Source organism: Pleurodeles waltl, chromosome 6 (assembly GCF_031143425.1).
Source record: "Pleurodeles waltl isolate 20211129_DDA chromosome 6, aPleWal1.hap1.20221129, whole genome shotgun sequence".
Classification (NCBI taxonomy): Eukaryota; Metazoa; Chordata; class Amphibia; order Caudata; family Salamandridae; genus Pleurodeles; species Pleurodeles waltl.
In genome coordinates this window covers 324074535-324098941 of record NC_090445.1, presented here as the reverse complement: position 1 = coordinate 324098941, position 24407 = coordinate 324074535, and the positions used below count along the sequence as shown (strand labels likewise).

The window sequence follows — 24407 nt, the reverse complement described above, 5'->3', positions numbered from 1 at the left end:
GTCCTGTCCTTGATTTTCTCTGTTTCGAGGTCGCTATTTGCTTGGATCTCAATGAGGGTAGTGAGAGGTACCAGGAAAAAAAGAGAATACATATCTTTCTGAACTAGGTTTTTAGATTGTCTTGTGGCAAAAGAACGCAGGTTTAAAATGACATCTTTCAACAACTGGCTGCCAATTTTAAATTTTGCAAATGGTATGTGAAGGAAGAGCCCCTCCTTGATCCACGAACTGAGCTTTCGGATGCATTCTGAACTAGCTGTAGTCTCAGCAGGAGCTATTTCAGAAGACCAATTACCAGAGTGTGCCCCAAATCCTTCCTAGATGAGGGTGGCAGAACCAATTAGTAGAGATAGTCTAGGTAGGCTTCTCAAATGACAGCTTGGAGCCAGTTACAATTCCTACATTTCTGGCAGGGTGAGATGAAGTTTCCAGTCACCAGTCGTTTGTCCATGCAGCAGAGGTACCAACAACGACAAATTAAGGTCTGTTGCCATTGAGGGTCAGAGAGTTAGAATTCATCCATCCAAATGCATCATTGAGGCAGGAGTAGAAGTTTTGGGCAGTCATTCGCAAATGTCTATCTAACATGACAATATTGGGTTCGAACATGCTCTATCACGGTCTTCTGACCTATATAAGCACCTCTGGCCTAGCGAGGAAGTATGCATAACAAACATGGCCTGTGACTGCAGAGGACTCAAAAGGTGATCCACCTAAAAGTTGGTGGGGCACATCCAATAACGGAGGTCTGGGAGAACCAAGCAGATAACTTCCTTAACAGCAAAGAGACAAATGCAATGTCTCCTGAAGCATCACTCAAGGGACTTTATAGACCACTTTGCATGTGGCACCAATGGACGCACAAGCCGATAAAGCCCAATAGATGAAGGGTGAAAAGAACTATTGTCTGACTTGAACCATAAAGTATCAGAATCACATCCCAAGTATCTAGGAGGTGGCGAAAAACCGTAAAGCAGGTTACATCCATGATCGCTCTGATAAAGGTCAATCTCCAGTGAGGTGAAGGCTGTGATTGTTGATGGCGAATACCAAACTATCAAGTAGGGTCAGAATGCGCTTTAAATGGTTAAAGTCCCATGTCAGGCATTCCCCTTCAAAATAATTCATCCACGCATGGCAACATATAGACTTCAGATCTCTTGAGAAAGGCCACCACCACATTCATCACTTTGGTGAGGTTTGGGGTACTTTCAAGACCAACAGGTATTTCCAATATGAAGTGAAAGTAATGCTGGTGAATCAGGTAGCACTGGACGGTGGAAATGAGCATTATAGAAATCCAGGGACACCATCCAATCCTGGGCAAAAAGGACCAGGAGAATCTGACTCCAGGAGAGAGCATCTTAAATTTGCCCTGGCCAAAGAAAAAGTGTCATACGTCTTAGGTCCACAACGGCCTGGAGACCCACATATTTCTTGGGGACCAAGAGGTAAAGGGAATGGAACCTTCTTTCTCCCACCTCTAAGGGAACCACTTCTATGGCCCCATTCTTCAACAAGGCAAGAACTGCAGCCTCCAAGATCAAGACGTGCTTCAGTGCACCTCTCCTTGGATAAAGTGAGAAGACAGGAGGAAAGGCTACAAAGTGAAGTGCATTGCTGCTGTGGTCAAGCTAAGCACCCAGCAGATCCACCTTGATGGACTTCCAGGTGGGCCAAATGTGATTCCCCCCCCCCCTTCACTCAGCAGAAACCTGAAGGTAGGGGTAGGACAAATCAAAGTGGTTTTGCGGCAAGAGAACCAGTAGAAGATTGGGGACTGGAGCAGATAAGGTTGGCTATCCTGCAAAAGGATAAATAGAACTGTTGGAGAGCTTAAGCAGTCTGGAATGCATAGCGTTGCTGGGAGAAATGATGGCCCTGGAAAAGCTGCAAAATCAACAACATTGCTATAACTATTGACTAGTACAGGAAGACAGCGGTATGGTGGAACAACGCTTGCGTCAACCATGCTTGCCTGAACAACGCGGTCGGAACAACTACTGCATTGTTTCCCTGAATGGTTTTACCACGCATGCTTTTACAACCCCCACCCGCACCTAAAAACCCCGATCCCCACCCCTGCACCTAAAAACAAAGTTACCCCGACCCCCCCACCCCTGCCCTAAAAACCACAGTACCCCAACATCCCCACCCCGTAAAAAGAAAAAAAAATAACCCAACCAGTCCCCCTAAAAACTACTCCCCCCAACTCTCTCCCAGACCCACTCACCTGACCGCGTCCTACTCCGACCTCCCAACCCCGCCCTAAATACAAAATTCTCTCAACTCCCCACCCCAGCCTCCCCTAAAACTGGCCCCCCACTCTTCTAAATACAAAATTACCCCGAGCCCCCACCCTAAAAACCCACCCTCCCTAAATACAAAATTACCCCTACCCCCCCAACCCTGCCCCTAAAAACAAAATTACCACGATGCCCTGCCCCAAAATCAAAACCACCCCCAGCCCCACTTACCTGACGGCGTCCTCTCCCGATGCCTTTTCTCTGCCTTAACCACACGTGAGTTGTTCAGCACATGCATGGTTAAGGCAGAGAAAAAAAGGGAGTCGTCGTTAACACAAGTGTGGTTCCGCTTGTGTTAATGTTGTTGAGGTTCCGTTGTCGTCGTTCCGGATGTTTACCGAGGAAGACTAGTCACAGCATGCGTGCCACAGCACATTGTTTTTGAAGCTCTATAACGAGTTGTCTGCTTTCTCACTGAAGAGCCTCTCACCGTGAAAGGGCATATGCATTAAGAAAGCCTGGATGCAAGGTAGCTGGTAAAATTCAATCTACCATACAGAAGAGAGCACCCACCATAGCCAAAGATCAGGACATTCGGTAAGTTGAGTCTAGGCCACATTTAAGAATTTATTTAAAGGACTCCAAAATCCTTCACTAATTAAAAAAAAATATTTTTCAAGTGGACTCAGACTGGTTCACCATTTCCCACAGGGAGTCATGTATGCTCTGAGAAGGCATGTGCTGGTTAGCAGGGAGTACTGCCAGACTGCCCAAAGTGTAAAGTGCCATAAAGAAAGTGTTTGGGATTGGTGTAGCTAAAGATGTAAAGATCCTTGACCACCACAATCTCCAGAAAGGAGTGTGCTGTTAAGAATTTGGGATCAGATGATGCAGGTCTATGGTATTGCACAATTTGCTGCAGCTGAAAAATATTTCTACCAGGCAACTAGCACTGGATCCAATAAAACACTGTTGAATGGCATGAGAGGTGCCAAAGGCAGTTGGCTCTGAAAACTGCAAGGGCAACTCCAGCACCTCTGCTACTTCACACAAATCAGAGGTATATGAGCAAATAGCCTTCGAAAAAGGGCCTGAAGGACAGGGGAAAACACCAACTAAAGAGATATGAAGGGTGCTAGCCACCAAGAAGATTCCAACATCTTTGTGATAAGGAGCAAGGAGATTATCAGCCTCCAAATCATCTTCCTTTGTACATCTAAAATCCAGATTAAGCACACCCAGAGCATCTGAAACAGAGCATAAAAAAATGTTTGTGCATGTTAATCTCTGGGCTATATGATGAGGGTCATCAAACGGCTGGTCCTCCAAGGAAATGTTCACTTTCGCTCTAGCCATCCACATAACTTCTACAAAATTTAAGGGCTGAGATTACCAAAAATAATTTGAGGGACATCATTAGATTCATCGTCTGACATTTGGACTGGGAAGTGGCACAACAGTGGAATCAACCCACACTGATGATGGCTGGTCTTGAAGAAATTAGGTATGGCAAGGCAAAAGGTCTTGACCTGTGAGGGGTCGGCAGATGAAGCTCTCTGGTTTAAGTTTCTTAAGAACCAGGATCTGTTTAGATGGGGGCTGAGAAGTGACAGGGACTGGGGAACCATGCCTCTGGTACCTTAACCATCCCAGAAGTAGAAGATTCCTCAATGATGAAGATGCCTTCTCTTTTCGGAGGCATTTATAAAGTATTGTCCGTGAGAACTCAGTGGGGAGTTCAGCCCCATTCCAAGACTTACCTGAAGGAGAGGAATCTGTTAAGTCTAACAGGCCTGAGCCAGAAATGCCTCTCGTGTGCATGCAGGTGCAGGAGTCAGTCACCAAGGTCAGGTCCCAGACACCATATACAAATTTTTATGGGGCTCAGAGAGCAAAAAGTTTTGAAAGTGTACAGGGCTTGAAGACAGGAACAGGGACCAGAGACAGAGAAAAACAACTGATAACTAGGCTTCGAGTAAGTCCGTAACCCCCAAGAAACAGATCTGTGGTGTTTAAGTGAGGAAAATAGGAACCAATGCTTGCACGCTACATGGTAGTCATGGAGCCATATAAAGGCAGATGCGTGAGTTTTTCATCCAAAAGTACTGTTTTGACTATTAGGATTTAACATGCAAAATAAAAAAAAATAGGGTTAAATAAATTAGAAAATATTACCTCCCAGAAGACTTGTCTTTGCTGCCTTTAATTTATTTGCTACAGGAAAAACTCTCTTTTAAAGTGGACTGATGATCCCAAATGTGCACACAGATATTCTACAATACTTGGATATCAGAGAGAATCCAACAGTTTGCTTCCCAATTTTTCACCATGATTGAAACTGCTTGTCTTTCCCAAACAGTTTCACTGCAATTGCAGAACCAATGAACACTCTAAATCCAGACATGTTGGGCCAACCAGTGTTTAGAAATGCTGCATGTTTTCAGTGTATGGCTGTTACAAGACATCTGGTGGGTGTAAAGAAGTGATCATCACATTTGTTTACATAACTGGCCTTGCTGTGTTTTAGAATTGTATTATTTTATAAAAGTGTAATTTAATTGGAAAACAGAGCCTGAGAGGAATCCACAAATGCCGTAAGAGAAAAGTCTCATGTTCTAGGAGTGTGAAGGTATGTTCGCGTCACACTACTTATGTGGCAAAGGTTATCCCACTGATGGATGCTAATTAGGGGTTTAGGTCTGCAACTTGTGTCAGAAATGCTGTAAATCCGATACAGTTCTCATCATATATTACACATATTACGTGTGCTGAATGCACAGAACTGCCCCATACCTGCATATGATTCACAGCAGGAAGTCTTCTGAGGAATTACCTCACCACTGCACAAAGGATGAAGCAGAATGTTCCTGCAGATACAAAACAAGAATGACTTACAGGAAACCAAAGGCACACATGTCAAGACGTTTAGGGCATTTGGAGGATCAGCCCACTGCCATCTCGAATGGAGGCTCAACTATCAGATATTAAGGGATCACAGTGTCACTAGTAGACATCCAAAGACTGTACTAGCACCAGAGAAAAGGAAAGTGCCACATGGATGTTGAGGAATTCAATGGGACTTGGTATGTGGCATATGAAGGGGTAAGGGATCAGCCATCTAGAATTTGTGGGAAGAAGATCGGCTCAATAAGATGTCTAGGGATTGGTTCACTGTGAAGTCCAGGGAAGGGACACGTCTTCATAGGGATTATACATGGGTCATCTATTGGGTAATTAAGCAGGTTGAGGTCAGCCCTCTGGGACACTAGAGTAAAGGATCATCCATTTGGGGCCTCTGGGACGGGACTGGCATTCTGGGATATAGAGGTAAGAGGTCAGCCTTGGGACTGACCCTGCTAAATAGAGTTCTTGAAACTTGGTGTCATCCTGTGAAGGGACAGGAAGACTAACTGGAAGGGGAAGGGGAGAGCCAGTGCTCAGGGACTAAGGGAAAGTGTCACCCTTTAGGAACAGACCATAACATTAAACGACCAGCACTAGGTGTGTTCACAAGAAAGGACTGTATGTTGGCAATAATCCTTTGGCTAATTTGGAAGAGAAAGCTCATACCTTGGATAGTCCAGGACTGTATAGCAGGCTTCAGTGATGTCAGGGTTATAACACGTTCCACATATACATATGGAGTGTCTTAAGTCTGGGGTACATGGAGGGGGAATCATCAAGGATACCAGACAATGAATTTGCTTTAAGGGATTTGAGGCAAATTAAATGGTCCTATGAAACATCTAAAGTATAAAGTAGGCATGGGCCAAACTTAACTGGAGGCAGTGCCAACCAATGGAGAAGCCTTACGACTAATAAGTCAGGCAGAATTACAACCTGGATGAGGCAGCAGAATAATTCTGTCGCAGCACAGCCCTCCTTGCTTTGCTAGGAGCCATCATACCAGATCTAATCATCTATCTCCTAGATCCATCAATCACACAATCAATCAGGATTTACAAAGTGCAGCTAATCACCAGATAGGGTATCCAGGCACTTGCATGTTCCAGAGGCTTATTTGGCCTGCCAGGTCTTGAGGGCCGTCGGAATTCCGGAAGTGAGGTGATAGTCCGGAGGTGCGTGGGGAGGTTTCTCCAGGTTTTTGCTGTGATTTGAGAGAAGGAGCGCCTTCCACTTCTGCTTCGATAGATGCGGGGAGTATGAACAAGTGAAAGGGAGGCAGAGTGTAGTCTTTGTGACGGTTGGTGGAATTCCAGGTGGTGGTTAATGTATGCGTGTCCTTGGTTGTGTAGAGAACGTGTGCGTGGGTCAGCAGCTTGAATTGGCATCTCTTCTGTAGAGGGAGCCAGTGGAGTTGCCCGAGGTGGGGTGTTATGTGGGTTCGTCTGGGAAGGCAGAGAATGAGTCTGGCTGTGACCTTCTGTATGGTCGGAAGTCTCTGTAGTAGGTGTGTGGCAATTCCTACATAGAGGGGGTTGCCGCAGTCCAATCAGCTGTGGTGATGGCCTGTGTCATGGTGCACCTCGTGTGTAAGGGTAGCCACTTGAAGGTCTTATGGAACATGAGCAAAGTGAGGAAGCAGGCAGAGAAGATGGTGCTGATTTGTAATTTCATGGTGAGCTTGTCATATGATGGTTCCAAAGTTTCTGGTGTGGTAGGAGGGAGTGCGTGCACGATGTAGGTCTGATGGCCATCAGGAGTTGTTCCATGTATTCCTACTACTGGCAAAGATCAGTACTTACGTCTTTGTCTGTGTTCAGCTGCAGGCAGCTGTTCTTCATCCAGAAAGCAACGCTTGTCATGCATCTGTGGAAGCTGGTTCTGGTGGTGGCGGGGTCATCGGTGTGAGAGGATAAGTTGGGTGTCATTCATGTAAGAAATTATGTTGAGACCATGGGATCAGGTGATGTTGGCCAGCGGGGTCATATATGCGTTGAAGAGCGTGAGGCTGAGGGATGAGCTCTGGGGCACACTGCAGGTGATCTCCTTGGGCTCAGAGGAGAAAGGTGGGAGGTGGATTCTCTGGGTCCTTCCAGTGAGGGAGGAGGTGATCCATTTGAGCTAGTCCCATTGGATGCCGATGTGGTGGAGCCTTTTGATCAGCATGGGGTGGGATATGGTGTGTAGAAGGGTGTGGAGAGGTCGAGGAGGATCAAAGCTGCTGTTTCCCCTTGGTTGAAGAGGATTTGGATGTCTTGGGTGGCTGCGATCAGGGCAGTTTTGGTGCTGTGATTGCTGCGGAAGCCGGACTGGAAGGCATTGAGTAGCTGGTTCTGCTCCAGGTATGTCATGAGTTGCTTGTTGGTGATCTTTTCCAGTACCTTTGCAGGGAATGGGAGCAGGGAGACTGGCCAGTATTTTTTGGGTTCTCTGGGGTTGACCGAGGGTTTTTTGAGTAGTCGTCTCACTTCGGCATGTTTTCAGGTGTCAGGAAATGTTGCGGTGGCGACAGAGGTGTTGGGCTCCTGACCGAGCCTTTGGTTTCCAAGATTGAAGATGTGGTGTGGGCATGGGTCTGTGGGAGCTCACAAGTGGATGGATTTCATGGTAGAAGTGATGTCCTGGGTGGAGAGGATATTCCAGGTGGTCTGTGTGTGGTTCGAGTCGGTTATGGTGGAGGTGTATCCAGTGAGGACGTCTGTAGGTGTGGGTTGGGATTTTAAGTTTCTGTATATGGTTGTGATCTAGTCGTGGAAGAAGTGAGCGAGGTTGCCTCACAGCTCCTGTGAGGGTTTCCTTGGTGTTGCTGGTTTCAATATGTGCAGCAAGGGCTGTCTGACCTCAGCCTGCGGTGGTAGAGGTTGAGTGAGGTCTTAAAGGGTGCTCTGACTGAGGCATCCTTGTTGGAGTGCCATCTCCTTTCCAGCTGTTTGCTGTCTTGTTTTGCTGTTCTGAGTTCTTGGATGAACCAGCTGGCCTTTTTGGAGGATTTTCTATGGTTGTTGCTCTTGATGGGGATGATGCTGTCAGCGCAACTGGTGATCCAGGCGGTGAAGATTTTCACCCCCTGTTCAAGGGTGGTGGCGGTAGGGGGATTGGAGGTGCGGAGGGCGTCTGCCCAGCTGGTCTCTGAGATTTCGCTCCACCTCTGGTGAGGGGCGCTAGTCATCTTTGGGGAGGAGGTGTGGGGGCTGGAGATGCTGAAGTGGTCGATGGCGTGATTGGTTCATGAGAGTTCTGACACATGGCAGTATTTGAGGCGCTTGCTGGAGGTGAAAATGGGGTTCTGCATGTGTCCTGCAGTGTGTGCAAGGTCGTGGACAATCTGGGTCAATCCAAGGCTGCTCATACTGTCGAGGAGCTGTGCAGTGTTGTTGTCATTGGGGTCATCGATGTGGACATGTAGGTCCCAGTGAAGATGTAGTCCTTGGAGTCTAAGGCTATGGGCACAGTGAAGTCTGCATTGGTGTTGCAAAAGCTGGAGCATGGGCCTGGGGGTCGTTATGCAAGGGTGCCTCAGATGGTTGTTTTTTTGTTGTCCATGTGGAGCGTGAAGCTGAGATGTTCCATGGAGTGGTGGTGGTGGTGCACTGTATGGTCATCCTTCGGGGATGGTGGCTATTCCTCATCCTGGCGTGTTGGGGCGGTCCTGCTGAATCATTTTATATCCACCAGAGATCGCTGTGGCAATGTCTGGGGTGGATGTGGGGTTGAGCCAGGTCTCGGTGAGGAAGGCAATTTCAGGTGTGAGGGTGGCGATGAGGTCCCATATGTTGGTGGAATGTTTGAATTGTGAGCGTGTGTTGAGAAGGGCACATGCGAGTTGGTGTTTTTGTTCAGGTGATGTCTGTGGTGTGTTCGGGGTGGGGCTGATCAGTGGGCTGATGGGTGTGCTATGGCAGGTAAAGTGGCAGTAGGTGCAGGTGAAAGGTCCTAACGTGGAGGGTGGGTCAGTGTGGTGGCTGTTTTTCTTCCAGCGTCCAGGGTTTAGAGCTCGGGGATGGTCTGTCTTCAAAGGCGGTGGCGATGGGAGCGAACCAGCGATCCTGGGGCTAGGCGCGGTCCAAACATGGACAGGGGCTGAATAGGCTTGCTGTGTGCCAGCAGGGCAGTCGCACTGCGGCCTGCATTAAGTAGGTCCTGGAGTGGGCAGGGCTTCTGTTGGCAGGAAGAACAGTGACTGGGAAAACCCCAGCAGGAAAAGCTAGGCAGCTGCGGGGTCACTGGATCAGTCTGAGACAAGCAGGAACTGGAAGCCACAGGCAATGTGTCCAGGTGCCTATTGATGTGGTCACGCTGCAGCCTGCATTAAGTAGGTCCTGGGGTGGGCCAGGCATCTGTTGGCGGGAAGAACGCTGTGTGGGAAAACCCAGTCAGTAAAACCCCAGCGGGAAAACCCAGGCAGCTGTGGTGTCACTGGACCAGTCCTGAACAAGCCGTAACAGGAAGTCACAGGCAAGTGGCAGGTTAGGTATCTAGGTGCCTACTCAATGGCCCACCAGAGAGGCAAACTTCTCCACTCTCCTACCCACTCAGCCTGATCCATTTTTTCCCACAAAGCATTTTATCCTACCTCACATACACACAAAGCCAAATCCTTTCTGAATTCCTAACTCAACACCAGATGTAATAGAATAGTTACTTACCATAATTCCAAGGTCTCTCTCACGGGAAAGCCACTCCAATCATGAGCACTAAATTGTCCCACACACATGCAGGATTCCCATGCACTTTTTCAAAGTAAAAATAATTTGTTTGCACTTTGTTAGGAAAGCCATATCTTTTTATTTAATGTAAATTAATTGAGCAGCCTATAAAAAGGCTACATTGACAGATTTATATTCCTTACAATCAATAACCTATTTAAAAGTTTGGAAAAGCCATCAAGGGAAAAGGGGGACAAGAAAACCATTTAAATTATTATTATTATTTTTTTTAAAGGAAATGAAGTGAAACAATAGGACAATGTAGCCATATAGGCTTCTGCCGTGTAATAGAGTAAAACTAATCCTGCAGATTTAATGAATCTCAATCTTCCAGTATCCCTTCAAGTGGCATAGCTGCTTCAATACTTATGTTTTTTCTTTTTCTATTTTTTAAAAAACAAGACAGACTAAGGAGTACAGCTATGTGAGCCATCAGCTTCCTTTATTCCTTCCACTGGGAAGGTGGGTGGGGTGCTTATGACTTCAATGGGGATTTCCCAAACGAAGAACTAGGAGTACAGGTAAGTAACTTTTTTTCTCTTCAATCTCCATTAATAACCATAAACATGGACGAGAATAGCTAGATCATCACTACTGATTGAGGAAGAAGGGGAAAAAAAGGAAAATATGGACTATGCAACGTGATTTATTAGTGGAGCCAGCCCAATTTGGTTCTAGAGGCAGACTCAAGACAGTAATGTTTCATAAATATATGCAGACCTCAGCTAGCTCCCTCACAAATCTCTGCAATTTAAATAATACTGAATGAAGCCGCAAAAGCACCTTTACTTCTAGTAGGGTGCGTTTTTGGTTTACAACTTTTATTGGCTTTCCCATGGCATAATAAAAAGCCAGAGACAATCCATCTTGTGATAGACTACTCTGAGCAACCGATCCTGCTCGTAAGGGACCATAGTTGACAAACAAATGTTTGGATTCTGTTATACGTCTGTCCAAGTAAAATATAACTTCTCTCCACACATCTAATGTATGGAGAGATTTTTCAACTGTGGAAGCTGGATTCTGAAAGAAACTAGGCAAGGCAAGAGTCTGGTTTAAATGAAAATCCAGGATAATCTTAGGGAGCGATTTCTGGAAAACTTAGTCAACGTCCCAATGTCCTGTAAGGGGACATAGGTGCCCTGAAACTGGAAATGGCTGCAGACATTAAAAATGTCAGGCAGGAGTTGGGGGACATAGGACTTTGTGGGGATACCCTGAAGCAGACCAACGACGCACAAGAGGAAGAACTGGATGGCTATCGACGTGAACTACTTGAATTGTGAGACAAAAAAGCAGATTTGCAAATCAATCTAGAAGATCTCGAAAACAGGTCCCGCCGATCAAACATACAAATCAAGGAGGACCCTCGAAGCAGATTCTGGGAACCTATGTGATTTGTCGTTTCCATCATATCGTACCAGAGATTGCAGACAAAGATGTACATGACCGCACGCACAAGGTGGACTGCTCATCTAAAACTCCAGGAACACCTCAAGAGATATTGACGTGCGTCCACCACTATCGTTAAAAGAAAGCTATCATGGCAGTGATGCAGGACCGCAGCTCGATAACCTTGGAGAGAATGAAAGTGTGGCTCTAACAAGACCTCTCCGCCATCACCTTGCAGTGCTGTTGAGCACTTAAGCTGGCCACTACATTCCTCACGGAGAAAGGAGTCAGCTATAAATGGGGGCATCCCTTTTGATGAATCTTTGCCTGGAACAACGAGGCACACGAGTCATAGCTTGGATGAGGCCCATTCAATCCTGGACCTGAAACCCACACAGGAAGCAGAAGCTTCGACTTGGATGCCATAAAGCCCACCTCCTGATTTGGACACAGGCAGACTAAGCTGCCATTCCTCACAGAAGAAAACAGGCAGGTGAACAGCTGCCGGGAATCTGCAGATGACGAATGGCCTTGCTCTACAACTTCACCAGCAAGGGCCCTCCTCGGATTGTTACTCTATCTAATGGGCTCTAGCACAATTCGGCCAACACACGTGGTGGCACTAGGTGTACTGATCCCAATGTTGAAGATATTCTTAAAACAGGCAGAGATGTGGCCGCATCCGCCTCCCTTTTCACTAATCCACGAACACCACGCTACTGGAGCTCTGCCACCCTGCCTAACACCAAGTTATACTCACAGTCCGAGACATGACTCAAGACTACACAATCATTCTGGCTTCCTGGAGTGGAGCGTTTGTTGTCCCGTGTTCAGTTACCTTTACACCAGAACCCTGCTCCTGCATTTCGATGCCCTATCACTACTTCAGTAATGTGACAGACTGCCCGATCATCTGCCTAGGGGGAGCCCCAAACTGTAACTGCCAGTTCCACACTATTAGCACCCTCACACCCAATGGGAACCCATGTTTAAGATTTTGGGTCTAAATATCCGTGGTAGTAAGGCCCCGGCGAAATAACTGGTGCTCTTTTCAATGCTTAAGGACTTCAACAGTGAAATTTGCCTCCTGCAAGAGACTCATCTACTTAAGGCAGATAGGCAACGCATGAGATCCCAATGGTTTGATAGGCGGTATTTCTCCTCAGGACCAGGGAAAAAAGCAGGAGTGGTGATCCTGCTTGCAACACATTTTCAGCCCCTAATGACTGCCAGGAGGAATTCATATTGAATGCTGTGGGCCAGGTATTTACCACGCCGGACACAGATGTATCTATCAGAGGAGACTTTAACCTAGTTAGCAACACGACTGTGGACCGCTCAGCACACAGAACAGGGCAAGCAGGGACCCATTCACCAACAGTTATACAATGGCTGCAGGATGTGGGGCTATGGATGTGTGGTGTGCTCGGAACCCAGCTGGAAAAGACTACTTTTTTCTCAGCTGCGCATCAAATCTAAGCTAGATTTGATTATTTTCTAGTCTCCCCCCACTTAGGGAAGGCACCACTCACACAGACATTGGAGCAGCAGTGCTCTCCGATCACTCTTCTTTACTGATTACTTATAACACTCCATACCCGCAGCTGCCACAATGGGTCTGGGGTCTTAACCCCAAATTGTTCTCCTATGACCCCATCCTTAAAGAAATCAGAGCCACCATACCCTCTTTTCTTAGCAATCAACACCATTCTTGGCACTTCTCTATTGTTGCACTGTGACACCCTTAAAGCTGTCTCAAGAGATATCTTTATAGCTATCGCCACCCGGCTTACTAGGGAGCAAATTGGTAAGAGTGCCACCTTAGAGGGACAAGTGAAGGAACTCAAGGATGCCCACAAGCAGTCAGGCTCTCAAAAGTGAGGCGGCAACTAACGCTAGCCAGAAAGCAACTCAAAGCACTAGACCTTGACCAAGCAAAGTACGCTCTCTTTCAAATGAAAGAGACGTACTATCCTGGAAGCAATAAGGCAGGGCGCCTGCTTGCCCATTGATCAAGGGCTCACGCACAAAGACAGAGAATCACTGAGGTTCATGGACCACAGGGTCAATATGCACATCAGTATGCAGACATAGCATGGGCATCTGAACGCTACTATGCTGATCTATACTAGGCAGAGCAGATAAGTCAAACTGCAGACAACTGTGTGGTTCAGGCTCCCACTCCATGTTTACACATTGAGGAAGCTCAGCGACTGGAACAAGACATACGGGACGATGAGGTCCTTGCAGCGATAGTACATCTTCAGATACATACAGGACAGTAAGGGTTCCCTTCCACTTTTTATAAAGTGTTTGCAAAGACACAGGCTCCTATCCTCACCCACCTCTACAATTCCTTTAGCAAACATGGTACACTTACAGATACGATGCAGGAAGCTACCATCACCATGATCCCTAAGCTAGGAAAAGATCCCATTGTGCTCGTCTTACAGGCCCATCTCCCTTCTTAATGCCGATGCAAAGATTGTCACAGGTATCCTGGCTGCCTGGTTAGGCCCTTACATGCAGGGACTAGTCGACCCCAACCAAACAGGGTTCATACCCGAATGAAGCTGTAGCAACAACACAAAGCAGCTTTTGCATCTCATACATAAGACAACCTGCTCTTGAATACCTGCCCTATTGCTGAAAAGGCATTTGATTGTGTCCACTGGCCCCTCCTTCAGTTGGTACTTCAGAAAGCTGGACTAGGAACTACTTTTTGCAAATGGATTTGATGAAGCTACACAAATCCTACAGCCTTGGTGAGGGTCAACAGCCTAACGTCCCAACCCTTTGGTATCAACAGGGGAACACAGCAGGGATGCCCACAGTCCCCATGTGGGTTCACTCTGTATATGAAGCCGCTAGTGTAACAAATCCGTATTAAACCCTCAATCACGGGCATCACTATGGGCGGTTAGGACCATAAAAATCACACTATATGCGGATGGCGTTATGACTGCAGTCATGTGGTCTCACTCTTACTTGCCTCCACTCTTGCAAGAGCTTGCAACTTCCGGGCCCGATGGCTAATAGGAAAAGAGGATGCGAGGAGGACTCGTGGTGCCAGTGTGGCCAACAAGGTACGCTAACCCACGTACTCTCCACTGCTCTAAACTATACCGCTATTGGACAGAGATATAGGCGGACATCAATGACATGTCAGACTGAAATACTGAATTCCCCAGCTATGTCTGCTAGGTCTCCACAACGCTTTGACCTATCCATTCCATTGCGTGATTGGGAGAGCAATAACCCTAGCCCTTTGTGCGTTAAACAAGTAATCCTTTTGAGGTGGGGAAAAGAGAACACCCACTCATGCAGACAAGTTACAGAAACTGTGGGACCTCGTAGGCATAGAAAAATGTACTGTATTTGTAGAGCAAAAGTTCCCACAATTCTACAAAACCTAAGGGTCCTGTATATGATTTCTTGCGCAAAACTTCAGGCAATTGACCTGTCCAGCCTATCTAAGAATACTGCGCCACAAGGCTCTGAAGAACAATGCTGCTCCCTTAGATGATACACACCCTGGATCCAGTTACTCATCCTCTGACAATCAATCAACACTATTCACTGAAGACGCAGAAGTCGTCGAGAACTTACCCTTCCAGTTTGCTCCTTTGTTTGCCACCCCTACTGTCCCCACACCCCAATCTCCACCTGACTATCCTTTGAGAACTGGACTCCCACCCCTTGGTCCCTTCCCCAGAATCTCCTCCACTACCCCCTCTGTCTTTCCCCCCCTATTTTCCTCCCCAGTTTCATGCCCCTCCCATGCTTTATTTATCTCACCGGCCCATGGATATAGGTGAAGATATAGTTCTGCATCCGGTTAATTTCTCCTTTTCTGAAATCCAATAAAATAGCTTTAAACCTAAGAACAGTTTGTGAAAAGGTTTTGTTTTGAAATCTTCTCACTCAATCTCCTAGTGCAGACTTCTCCAACGAGTAGTTCGCGAGCTACTGATAGCTCTTCAACAATCTGCGAGTAGCTCTCCTGTGTGCATCACAGCCTTCTAAATTAAAATGTCTTGCTTGTTTAAATTAATATATTATACCAAAATTAAAAGGAGTATTTAAGATGAAAATGTGTAAAACTGCAGAACTCATAAGCTAATGTTTAGAAAAAAAACTATATAATTTCCAAAATGTATTTAAAGTTTATTTTTGAGTAATAAATCAAGGGATGTTGGGGGACCTATTACTATTGCCTTTACATTGGTGCCAGCGGCATTCTGACCTGAATGTTCTGTACTACCAATGTAGAGGTATTCCAAATTGATAGATTTTTTAGGTCGACTATAGTAGTGTACAATCGCTGTTTTGCTGACATCTATGTGGGCTTTTAACCACGCCCACCCCACACCCATCACTTTCACTTGTTTGTGGGGCTTGCCTTTCAAAAATACTTTGATGACATTGGTAAATGCTTTACGTTTGTCTCGACTTGGGGGGCAACCCTGTTATATGGATAATTGCATGTTTGCCGATACATTTGACCGCGAGCGAACTTTTTTTCATTTTTTGTGTCTCCTTTACATTCACGGCGGCCGTGGCACTTTGAATTGACTTGCTTAGGTCAACTGTTTTACTTTTCATTTTCAATTTATGTGGCAAAAGACGTCCAGTGAGGAATTTACAATGCTAATAGCTCTAACTCGAGCAAACACGACAGCCACTGCGTTGCAAATGCTTGTTTAAATTATTGCTGGCAACCTTACTTGATGTATTGAGACTGCTGACAACCTTGCATATTTTGGTCGGTAATGTAATCTTGCCTGATGTGGTCACTGTTACAATACTAGTAATATTAGTAGCTCTGGATGATTTTCAGTGAGTATAAGTAGCTCTTATTACAGAAAAGGTTGGATACCCCTGTCCTAGTGAAAATTCGAACTTATAAACAAGTTATTGATTTTAAAGAAAATATATGGAATTGGCCAATATATCCTTATAATAAGCTGATAAATTGTTTTACATTAAATAAGGGGGTATGGTTTAGCTAACAAAAGCAAATTCTTTTTTTTTTTATTTGAAAAGATGCTCTGAGATCCCACACATAGGCAAGGCAATTTATTATTTATGATTTCAATAGATTCCCCACAATGAGAACCTAATTTTCCCGGAATGCTTTTCACTCTAAGAGTAATCCATCAATCAGTTGTTTTGCACCACTCCACCCTCACACATGCCTCCCACCATCTTACGAACCAATCAATTCCTCCCACCAAAACAACCATTCAGCCCAATGTATACTTCTTTCCCAGGAACAATACTGGCTCAGTATGCCTGGAGAGAGCTTTTAACCCATTCCCGCACCAAACTTACTCTTTTTGTTCTGCTGCAGGATCCGTCTTTGGTCTGCTCGCCACAAGGAAGTCACTGTCACTTTTCAAGCCGCTTGTTTCAGTTGCTATCGGCTTACTGGATTCCACTGCAGCAGGCTCAGCATTGCTTATGTTATACTGCTTCGGGGCTGCTCTAGTGCTCACTAGTGAGTCTGGGGGCCAGTTCTTCATCTCAATGGAAAGTACTTTATTGCAGTCTCTTCTTTTGCCTACAGGTGATAATTGTGGCATAGGGAACCTCAAGGATTCAGGGCTCCGAGCACGTTTCCGAGAATCCAGTGGACATGTATTGCTACTGCTTTTTGCAGAGGCACTCCACATCCCTGTGTCTTCCTTGCAGTCATGAGAGAGAACATCTGATTGCACAATAAAGGGGCCAGTCAACTGGTAGGTATCCTGAAGGCCATATTTGACAGTATGCTCATTGTTACATTTTGTGTTGCTCACCAATGGTTGTTCTTCTTTTGAACCCATCTTCGCTGGCTCCTCCAAAATCAAGCCAGCAACCTCCTCAGGACTGAACAGACGCCTGCGCTTCAGCATAGGGGATGATAGGGTAGGTCTAAGTCGATCCATAAGCTGAACAGCTCCCTCTCCTTCACTAGCAAGGACTGAGATAATACTGCTAGAACACAGGACCGGAGTGCTCTGCTTATCAAGGGAAGATAGATACTGCCTGTTATTAATTGCAGGGGTGAAGACTGTCGAATCTTCCTCTTTTTCATGCTCTCTTGGACACCCCTTTCTCTCATGCAAGTCCCACAAGGCTGATAAGCACTCAATGGCCATACAGTGAGTCTTCTCTTTACAACCATCAGGGCTCATGGAGGACATCATTGGAGGGTTGCATACGTTTTGAGGGTCTGGCTTCTGGAGAGGGCTCCCCGGACTTGAATAAACAGTCTTTTCTTGGGAATCTGTTAAAAACTGAGATACAGTCTCTTCTGAAGGGCACTCTGGTTTCTGAGAGTCTATGTTTGTTTCAGAAAGGTTCAGTGGGACATTTTTCTGAAAGTCTGGAAGTGAGAGCCTCACCAGAGATACCCTTAAATCCATAGTGAGAGCCTTACCATTCGAATCCACAGGGGGCAGGGAAACAGGTTTGGATTCAGAGTCAACATGGCTAAGCAGGACAGTCTTTTGAGAGTTATGAAAAGGTAACTTTACTAGAGAGACCTTCAATTCCATAGTCCCCACATTACTCTTAGAGGGTGCTGGAGGGAGAGAGGCAGTCTTGGAGGTAGAAAATATCTTCACATGCTTATTCACGTGCAGTTCAAGTTTTTGCTGTTTAGGAGAGTGTCTCCCTGGGCTGCAGGAGAACACTGATGGGTTAGGCTGGACTTTGTGAACCTGTGAGATCTTTCTTGGGGTATAAAATCTTTGATTCTTTAAAGGAGATAATCTTACTGGAGAATAAGTCTTGATCGGACTAGGCATGCTAGCTGGTAACATTTCAAAGGCACAGTTCAGGAACTTCTCATCCACTGTGGTGTATTTGTTGTGCTGCATTCTCTTGGAGTGGTAGCCCAACACCTCTCCCTCGCTCCTCCCACCTCTGGGACAAAACCTTTTTCCTGACGTCTCTGATGCAACACCCAAGCTGGATTCCAAATGTTGAGGGTCTGATTGGCGCAGCCTTCTCAGTGGGATCTTTGAAGCAGTGAGGGGTTCCATTTCCATTCTGAGTGACCCCCGATCTACAAAAGGATAAACATCGGACCCCATGACCCTGTCAACCCTATTCAAGGTCAGACAATCCTGAAAAAAGAAAACACATGCCTTGCCACCTCTAATTCAGAGCTACACATATTGTTCACCAAAAGCTATGCATAAATCGGAGTACCAAATCAAAGAACATGCAAATCTGTATCAATGCCCTGCTATGAAGTTTAGGACCATTCAAAACCAATACACACGCTCAATTTCTAAATCTGAGAAAAACTAACACTTTGTTTAATAGCCTCCAATACTTATACATAAACGTGCAATCCTAAGTCTGAGAACATTTCCTAAAGGCCCATTAACATAGCCCCTAATTCTCATGACTTGTCAAAAACATATGTACAAAAACTATTTCAAAGTTTGAAAATGTTATTAAAGCCTCCAAGAAAGCCCTATTCTTCAGCATTGGATTTTTGATAAATCAACATGCTTGAATCATTTCAGAGTAATACTAGAAATAGCAATAACAAATATGAAAATAATGGTATGAACAATACAAACATTGTGCTTATTTAATAACACATTCACCTTCATTGTAAACGAACTCCACCCAATGAAGTGAATGTGATCTGAACTTCACTCTGGCAGAGGCCACCATAGCTCAGGTTTCACATCATGCGTGTAACGTATAGGGGTGGGCCTCTGAAACAAAATGGTGGGCTGTCTGCACGTTAATCTATGAAAGATACCAACAGTGGAGAACTGTATGGATAGGCAAGCAACGATCTTCCTGAATCCGTGACTATCCCAAAACTTGTACATCAACTGCATACTATTTTTTGATGCCTAATGTAGTAACGTCTGCAGCTGCCCAAAAAAAGGTGCGTACCTCCTATAAGCAGGTCCCAGATCATACCGTTAATTTTTGCATTCATTGTATAATATTTAGGAATACAACTTCTAAAAGCTTGCAAAAAGCCCCCATTCCTGAAAGCTCCTAATACAGGCATATACGTTTATGACACTGTCCAAGAAAGTGTATCACTAATGTCCATATGGGGTAATCTCACATATTGGACTGGTTTCTAAATCAGCAATTGCCTCAATCCCATGCTACAAAAATCTTTAAGTACAGCCCTCTACTCTAGTTTGTTGGAGCCAATAGTGTCTTCTACATGTGTTCACCATTTCCCCATCGGAAACCGCCCCAGTTAGGCATCAGACTGTTTAAGAGCATCCTTGATTTTAATTCAAGTCTGTTCCTCAAACCTTGTACACACATTACTATTACCAAGTCTGATGCAGTCCCCTAAACCCCATTAGCAGTCTCTCACACATCTGGCACTGTCCCTAAAACACATACATAGGTCCCAAACCTAAAGCTCACTGTCCCCATCAACCCTGAACATATTCCTTATTCCTGAAACTGAGACTGTCCCTAAAATCTGCACAAATTTTCTAAATAGAAGCCTCAAAAACATGCAGTCAAAACATTGCTAACCCCATCATCCTAATTCAAAAATTGTACATACCCATTCACTCTCAACCACAACTTCGACATTTGCTACATTTGTAATTGTGAAACTTGTTCGAATTAAAGCCGGCATATTAACTTCAATTCCCGAAACTTGCGCTTACACCTCAAATCATAAGTCTGACCTGGTCTTAAATGCGTGAACCTAGCCTCAAACTACTAAGCCCCAGATTTCACACCACATCCTGTATGTATACACCCACTGAGGACAGTAAGGCAGCCACAATAAATCTACAGATAACTTCCAATGCAAAAGTCTACAAAACTTGAACGTATTTCCCATTTAAAACTCCAGGAGAGTCAATCATATGGGGTATACAAGCCCCCATCCCTGGAAAACAACCACAACATCAGGTGCACACACCAACTTCTAGGTTTGAGTCTTCCCACAGTCTATCACATGCTACATTCCTAGCTTTAAAGTGGCCAGAGATTTTCACATATGCCCCTAAGATGACATCAGACTGGCCTGTATCTAGGCCCCAAGTACTATGCGTGACTGAGCCTCCTTAAATGCTTACATGTGACCACGCCAGAACCTAAAACTGACCTGAAAATCTTGTGAATGCCACCTCTCTAAACCTGACGCTATCCAACAAAACCACAAGATTTTCCCCCCATCCAAATTTGAAACTATGGTCCAAAAATTGTGCAAAGCAAAACTGCTAAATCTAAAGTATCCACAAAAGTCTGAGGCTACGTCAGAGGCTCTACCAGAACCCTGGACAGAGATCCCAAACTTCCATCTAGACCTCGCAACCCCATTAAAGTAAATAAATCACCATTCAAACATTTATACAAGCCTCATTTCTTCCAGAAACCTGAAGTTATCCATAAAACGTTCCATATACATCCTTCATTCATTCATGTTGTGTCTGAGATGGTACGCCAAACCAGCACAAACTCGCATACAGAAAACCACTCAAAACTGTACAGATACGTATATTTCCAAGCATGATGTTAACGTATCGTGGGCTATAGACTAATTCCAGACACATCTTCCGCTCTTGACAAATTAAATACCACATTAGGCTGGAGCACAAGTTCCTACATCCTGCTCTCTACAAATTAAGCACCCAATACATTTGTATTTATACCCAAAAAACTACTTCTAGACACGCCACAAAATCCTGTTATTGGACTTACCTGCCCTTACCATTAAACTGCCACTTCAACAGCCTCTATAGACTGTCCACAAACACGTCATGTTCTCAAACTCATCTGTAGTACATGGTTTAATATAAGCACAATAAATGAGAACCCAAACTATGAGAACGTAAAACAAATAATAATGAATGAGAAAATTATAAAACTAAATTTAATGAACGTCCGAGAAAGAGAGAAAGAAAACTAACAATACAAAACTAGAACATTTAAATTAAAATGCAACAAAAACTTTCAAGAATTCACAAAAAATAAGAATTGGCAGTATGTACAGACCTACAGAAATATATAAATAAAAAAGGGAGTACAAGAAAAGTAAGGATAATAAAGTGCTTAGGGTGGAGGTCGTTTTTTTTTTCTGCCGGGACCATAAAGAAGAAAATGTGAAGGATGACAAACACAAGGTAAGGAGAGGGGAGCATATGGTAGTACGGTGGGAAAGGATTAGGATTAAATGCCAGTTGATGCTCCAAATCACTTTCCCCAAAGAAGGTATCTGGGACAAAAGCAGAGGATGAAGTGGGGGGAAAAAACAACAACTTTAAAAAGAGGGTGGAAGATGGGATCATGGGTGTGTGTCCTCTTCGCCGATTAATATATATATATATATATATATATTCCAAATAGGTAGGAGTAGTAGTTGCGAGGGGGAAAGCAAATCCGTAACAAAATACGGAATGGGAAAGAGGAATATGGAAAATGTAGACGTCTCCCTAAGAAGGGATTTTTTTTTTTTAAATAGAAATGTACGTTGCTCGTAGAAGGAGAATACACAGGTGGGTAAAGCTAAGGTAAACAAAGACCAATGTAATCTTTTGCAGCAGAAAAACTCCAAAACCTTAAAAAAAGCATGTCAACAGGTTGTTGTCAAAAACTAGGTAAATTGCCTTAATCAAGAAAATTAAGTTCAAACAAACTTGTCAAAGTACTTTTCCCCACAAAGATCACAGGAAAGCAGACTCACCCTACCCCATAAACCTAATACACCTATATTTTTTCCAAAACACACTTCTGCTATCTATTTCCCCCACATTTGTTAAAAAAAATTAAAAAATTACCTCAGCACCAAATATTTAGTCCAGCACCCTATGAAGCCACCACCTCTTGCTTTTCCCAAAATCCTACATCCTGCACTCAAAGGAAATAATGCTTTCCTCTACCAAAAACATGTATCAAGCTGACCTTAAATTCAATAACTTTCAACAACTCTTATTGTCTTCAAAAAGTTTCCACTAGCGCCCAAAAATGTAAAGCCCCTTTCTGTAGCCATTAACCTACTATCTAGCGCTTCATAAGTCTCACCTTTGTGGCAAAACACCCTCCTCTGGGCTTTATAAAAGTTAAATCATTAAGTCAATTCAATCTTAATGTCCCCAAAAAACCCAACAACCTGTATTAAAATATGTCTCCCTGACTGATCTCTGCAATTGACTTCACTGCGATGGTGGACATGTACCGCATTGTGACCACCCCATGTCCAAGAAGTAGCGCTGAAGAATGCGGAGAGAAGAGCAAAGGTCCTTCTTCTTGGAGCGTCGAGAGCGGCCAGTAGACATCATCGACTCCTGAAACTGACAGAGAGAGAACAGCATCAATAACTTGTGAGCAACTACCTGAGAACTTTGTGCCTGATGGTCAGAAGGGACATTGTAAATCAAGGGGAAGCACACCGAAGTCACCAGAAAAGCTGGACAGCAAGAAAAGCACACAAGAAAGGCACATACAAGAAGTAAGGTGAAGGGACAGCAGTGGAATGCCCCAGTGAGATGGAGAAGCACCACCCTATGCCCAGCACTTTGAGGGCAGCACATGCAATAATATTTGGATGTGGTTAAAGGTGAGCAAGTAGAGACACCACAGCATGACCACTAGCAAGGCTGTGCACCACTATGACCACATGTAAGCATATACAATAAAATGGTTGGCGTGTACAGGCACTTCAAAAAGATATGTGGTTTATGACAAAACAGCAAACAGTCAGCAGCAGATGGCAGAGATGTGTGGGTGCCATGGGGCTGGAGGAAAAAGGAAGAGGGACTAAGGGTAGAAGTGGGTGAAGGCGTTGTGTGGAAGAAAGAAAGTGGAGGTAGAAAATGATGAGAAGGGCTTTGCCCCAAGTTCCCAAGCACTGTCCCAGGTTCCACCATCCTTTTAGTCCCCTCTGTTCATTATGCCAGACTCACGAAAACCCACAAGCTTCCCACACCACTGGAGGCTACCTGCTGGATGTTGGGCCTGCTCATGGTACTTTCCAGGTGCATAAAGTATTCCCGCAAGAGTTTCTCAAGTGCTGCCAGGAACACTTCACCGTACTCTTCTTCCAACTCCGCCTGTGATTAAGAAAGATTAGTCGGAAGGTCAAACACTCGACATGAAATTTACTTTCCAACAAAGAATAACCTTCTATATTTCATATTTCAGGAGCAGCAGGTGCAATGATGCCATATTTAGGCTTAAGATTCTTAGACAGAGGCTGGTAACAATTGTACAGACCCTCACCTTAATGTACTGTGTCCAGTTGCGCTGGTCAATGGGGAGGCGCCGCAAAGTGTCTCTGAATGCCTTCACTACCTCAGAAATCTTTGTGTAGTCTCGCTGAGTCTGAAAGAGGTAAAGGTCATAAAATAAGCTAAGAGACACTCAAGGCCCATCATAAGAAATCCCACTACAATAAGAATGTATGCAAGCGCACAGGAGGTCTCATTCCAGTTCTGCAGGCAGAAATTACCGTGTCCCTGCAGCATGCAATGCTGGTGCACAGAGAAAAGTGCATCAGTGACTGGCAGGTATCATTTGCACTTTCTAAGCACATTCAACACAAGTCACTTTCCACACACACCAAAGGGGAAGTGCCTGTTAATGAACGTGCCCTGTACAGAGAATCTCAGGCTCTCCTCTAAATCCCTTTAATTCAATGTGCATGCAACCTCAAATGTAAGGCACAATGTGTATAGCTTCCCTTTCTTTTGAAAATCTGACCTTAATTGTTAATTCAAATGTTATAAGTGGGACGGGATACTGCTCGTATGTTTGACCAGTTCTCCGTTTGTAGGCCTACTCTCTTCTACACGGTTTCCAATGTTTAAAAAAAAAAAAAACAGAGCCAAGTACATTTTAGCGGTTTATCATCGAAAGTATAACAGAACCTATTCTGAACTTATGGCTGCCTCCTAGAATGCTTTTTGGGGGCTCTGCAGAGTAATCCATCTCACCATTTCTATTCATAGAACGGAGTCAAACATCCAAGAGTCCTAAGAAGATGTAACAGAGGAGTGTCCGCCTATGGACTAGAACACTCAGGGGGTCCGCAACTGCTTAGAAAATTAAAAAATATCAATAAATATTGACAAATTAGGTCCCAAACTTCCAGTAATGACTCAGTGGGGGGTCCCCGGATTCCAATGATGATTCAGTGGGGGTCCCTGGGTTCCATTAATGATAA

At 44.8% G+C, this 24407-nt stretch overlaps 1 protein-coding gene across 4 annotated transcripts in view; it reads right to left on the bottom strand.

Annotated features, from left to right (window-relative positions):
* TINF2 (TERF1 interacting nuclear factor 2) overlaps positions 1-24407 on the bottom strand; it is a 121775-nt gene that overhangs the window by 37460 nt on the left and 59908 nt on the right. For all 4 annotated transcript variants that reach the window (XM_069238154.1, XM_069238157.1, XM_069238155.1 and 1 more), the window contains 5 exons: positions 23465-23566; positions 23185-23295; positions 22422-22536; positions 16583-18302; positions 5040-5113 (listed from right to left, as the gene is read on the bottom strand). In XM_069238154.1, the coding sequence (XP_069094255.1) occupies positions 5040-5113; positions 16583-18302; positions 22422-22536; positions 23185-23295; positions 23465-23566 (2122 nt within the window). The remainder of the gene's footprint in view (positions 1-5039; positions 5114-16582; positions 18303-22421; positions 22537-23184; positions 23296-23464; positions 23567-24407) is intronic.